Source organism: Lycium ferocissimum, chromosome 10 (genome assembly GCF_029784015.1).
Source record: "Lycium ferocissimum isolate CSIRO_LF1 chromosome 10, AGI_CSIRO_Lferr_CH_V1, whole genome shotgun sequence".
NCBI classification, from domain to species: Eukaryota; Viridiplantae; Streptophyta; class Magnoliopsida; order Solanales; family Solanaceae; genus Lycium; species Lycium ferocissimum.
Genome location: NC_081351.1, coordinates 31676764 through 31681039, shown reverse-complemented (window position 1 = coordinate 31681039; position 4276 = coordinate 31676764). Strand labels below are relative to the sequence as shown.

Sequence of the window (4276 nt, the reverse complement as noted above, 5' to 3'; positions counted from 1 at the left end):
AAGATATGTCCATATTTGTACGTACAATGCATTACTGTATTCATCAGAGAAACCCCCAGAGCAGAAATTTGTCAATGTAACGTTTTTAAGCTTTTTACATAAGTTGAACTGAAAAAGACGAAAGCTTATTTCAGAGCCTTACTTTCTCTCGTGTGCATTAATAAATGCAACTGAAATATTTCAGATATATCAAAACCAGAAATAAAGGAGGAGAAGGAGAATTAGAATTCTTCTAAGAGACAGACCATTAATCAAGGCAAGCAAATAATTAAATGCATAACTGCAAATAAAACTAAATAAAAAAGAACTAATTTTCAATTCTAACCAAAACCACCTGCATTCATGGTTGATGGAACATGATATTACCGGCACTAAAGTTATATTTACATAGACAAAAACTCACACGCACAACGTCTCATGATCCACTAACATTTTGAGAATAATGTAAAAGCTAAAAATAGGTAAAAGCTAGAGGGAGTGAAAGAAGAGCGAAAAAAAAAAAAAAAGAAACTTGATCTTTCTTGAAAAATAGGGTGTTGGTGAATAATAATAAAGTCTAAGATGAAGAAGGGGGCATGAGATTTAATCCTAGATCATTTTTGTCCAAGACCAATCGAGCCTTATTAGTCTCCGCCATATTAGAATAAGAAGAAGAATATTCAGGGTGCACTCTTTTCTTGGACATAAGTGGGACACCAAATAATTTTGTACTACTTCTCATACCCATATTATCACCACCACCAGTAGCCGCTTCGTCAAGAATCGTCACACTGCTACTCTGTGATGTCTTGCTTGGTGACACGTTGTTGTTGTTGTTGAAAGTACTTCCCATCATGATATTTTTAGGGTTTGTAATTTGTTGATAGCTGAACTGATGATGATTGTTCATATTTTTTTGGACAATAGGAGTAGCAGAAGCAGGTAAAAGGGAGCAAGGATTGTACGAACTACTAGGTGCAACTGGCTTGACATGATTTTGAACAAAGTAAATAATGTCATTGTAAAGTTTCCTCATGTGTGCAAGTTCAGACATTAACATATTGTTGCTTCTACGTAGCCGTTCATTATCCTCCGATAACGCTGTAACGGTGTTGTTAGCATTATTGTTTGAAGAAGCTATCGTCGTACTAGGCGAATCGCACCAATTGATATTTTGTTGTTGTTGTTGTTGTAGTAATTGATCATCCGAGTCAGGTGGTGAAATGCTGAGCCGGTTGTAATTGGTTGGATAATTAGGAAAAAAACCTGGACCGGTACTCATACTCATTTGATGGTTAAATGAATGGTGATTCATTGGCATAGATTGTGGCTGAGCCGTTTTCCTCCTGTGGATCTCACATAACAAGTGTTTTTCTCCTCTCTTGAAGAACTCATTAGCAAACTCCCATCTGTCTGGTACAATTTTCCTAAAACCCTAATAAATACCAACAAATTTATCATCAGTATAACTAACAAAAAATGAAAAAATTAAAGGTGTACCTTTTTTTTTTTTTAAATAATAAGCGAGGAAGGAGTGTTTACTTACATAGGTATTGAGTTGGCGGACGAAGCTAGAGAAATTGTTGTGTTTGAAGTAATTAGGGAGAAGGTCACGAGCAAATTCAGGTGGACGCCAAACAACAAAGGTAGAGTCATCTTCACCCCAAGAAACAATATGGTCAGTAGATGGATCATCAACTAGTTGGTATGTTTTTGTTAAGAATGGAGCTGGAACTGCTTTGTGTGAGTCCAATGATAGCAATATGCCTTCACAGTTATCTAACATCAAAGCCATTGAACAAGAAGAAAACAGAGAGCAATATGGACGATTCTTGAATGTTCTTCAGAGATAAAAGAGAAAACAAGATGACAAGAAAAAATGTTTAGAAGATGAGAGAATGAGGGAGGTAATAATAAGGAGATTATTTTGAGGATGGGTTTGGTGGTGGTGTGGGGGTGGGGGTGGGGGCAGGGGAGCGGGGTAAGAAGGATTTTTAATATTTTACTGAAGGGAACACCTCGGTTATGTAGTGAGAGAGAATAAGTGTCTGTATTTCTAGGACTGTGAAATAAGGGCCTTTCAAGACAAACCCGTGACATTTCTTTTTCTTCTCTTTCTACTGACTTTCATCCCCTCACGCACACTACTACCAAATATATTAACATGGATTTAACTTTTTTTTTTTTTTTACACTAACAGTCTAAATTAATGAGTTTAAGTCATATATACTGTTTGTATAAATATTTTTTAACACGATCATAACATGCAACATTTTTTATTTTCACAATTTTAAATCATATTTTGAGGAAATTTATAACTTGTAGATTTGCTTTGTATGTAAAAAAAAAAAAAAAAAGTTACACTGTGTAGTTAAGTGTACGAAGCATTGCATTTATGCAGAATCCAATATTCGGTGTCTGAGATTTGTGATCTCACACAGAAATAAATTTATTAATTTATCAATTACCAATATTTATCGTAAAGATTCACTGTCAATAGTTACGGAGTACTAAATTGTGCAAATATTTTGTATGACATTACTGTATAAAATTTAAATTGTCCAAAAGTTATAATCACTCATAAAAAGATGTTGCAGTTACTAGTGAAAGACAAATTGACGGTGCCACCATGCTTCTTTCTATACGCCTTCTCCCACCCCCTTTTCACAGTCTATTTTAGGGGTAAAATCTCTCTCAACTTTTTGGCTGCCTTTGCTCTTTAATCCCTCATACTGCTAGTTCTGCAAAATACTAGTCTTACTACAGTTTCAAACTAAACTAAGTTTCCTCAGTTTCTCTATTTTTACCGACCTTTGACTAGCTAGCTAGGACTACATTTTATTGACTTGTGACATTTTTAGGAAGCATAGTTAAAAGTTTCAAAAACCAACAGTTCCAGTAAGTTTGCTTTTGGTTTTGGTCAATACAGTAAGTTTGGTCAGAAGTATTATTAATTGAGGCAAGAATTATAGAAATATACTTAAAATATAATAATGTTGTAGCAAAATAATAAAGAAAAGAAAAAAAGATAACGCAAGTAACTAAGTCAGTCTCCTTTAAGTTGCATAAGCACATATTTAAGTAAAACTTTACTACCATTTCTAAGTCCTTGCCTACATTTAGAAGGTTGGGGTTTCTTGATCAACTTTCTAAAGATAGTACTGGATAATCTTTAATACTCATTGGTTTTTTGCTAATACCCCACATTATGAATGTTTTTGTAGGAATATTGCTGTTTTCATTATTTGTCGAAGAACTTGTTAAACTTGTATCAGTTTCTTTGTGTTATGGTAAATATCTATAGCTACTAACTTCTTAATTTGTAGCAATGAATTAGCAACAGCTATCAAATTATTTTGTTGGTTACAATCAATTTAACGATAGATTGGCGATGAAATTTGTACCTACTTTCAATTTTTTCATTTGAGGTATATATAAGATATAAAAAGCCAAGAAGGGCAATTTGGTCCTCCTTGCAGATACTCTATCCTTTAGAAGCCAACTACATCCATATGAAAACTACAAGAAAAAGAGAAGAAATAGAAGTAGAAGAAGAAGAGTGGTCTATTTTAACTTCACGTCTAACGAGTGACTTCATTTTGTATGTTTCTATTTGTTGTGTTATGGCACCAACCCAACAATACCACACTGTTACTCTCTTCCCAATTTCGAATCTAATCATTTTTAATTTTTCTACTTCTCATCTTACTGCTCCTTTGCAGGCATAAAAGCATAATATGGTAAAAATAAAAAATAAAAAATAAAAAGCATCCATCGAACTACGTGACATGATTCAAAAGCCTGTTCCTAAGTGACAACATTTCACTTCTCCTTCTTCTTCTATTTGCTTCTCTTCTTCTTGTAAATATTCCAAACTTCAATATAACATCAACTCATGCAATTATTTTTTGAAATTTCTCACTCTTACTATTGAATATGTTTTTCTTTCACCTTTCAGACCGTTTCTAGGCTACTTTGAGCTTTGAGCCCCTTGCCTCAACTAACCATTTTTCGGTTCGCTTTTTGACGTCCCTCAGCCCTCAGGTGTATTTTGAATTATTGGCCTAAAAAGTTTCATGAATACTTGCAAAAAAATCATTATAGCTTTTACTTTCCTTGTAATGGCCCAAGAATTTCTTTTACAGAAAAATATTACCAAAGCTAAGTCCTATAGTAGTATTTAATTATGGAAATTTTTTATACATCAAGAGTCACTTCCTTCTACCTTAACCTGTGTCAGAATACGAACATGGTTCATAAAAATGCATGCATTATATATCCTTTAAGGTTGGGGTTG

General features: G+C 33.8%; 1 protein-coding gene across 1 annotated transcript; it reads right to left on the bottom strand.

The window, feature by feature from the left end:
* Nucleotides 1-293: 293 nt before the first annotated feature.
* On the bottom strand, nt 294-1966 carry LOC132033394 (heat stress transcription factor B-4). Its single transcript, XM_059423361.1, has 2 exons — nt 1526-1966; nt 294-1414 (listed from the first exon to the last, which is right to left on the bottom strand). Exons 1-2 carry the CDS (start codon nt 1772-1774, stop codon nt 557-559), a joined length of 1107 nt encoding a protein of 368 aa, XP_059279344.1. The 5' UTR covers nt 1775-1966; the 3' UTR covers nt 294-556.
* Nucleotides 1967-4276: the final 2310 nt, after the last annotated feature.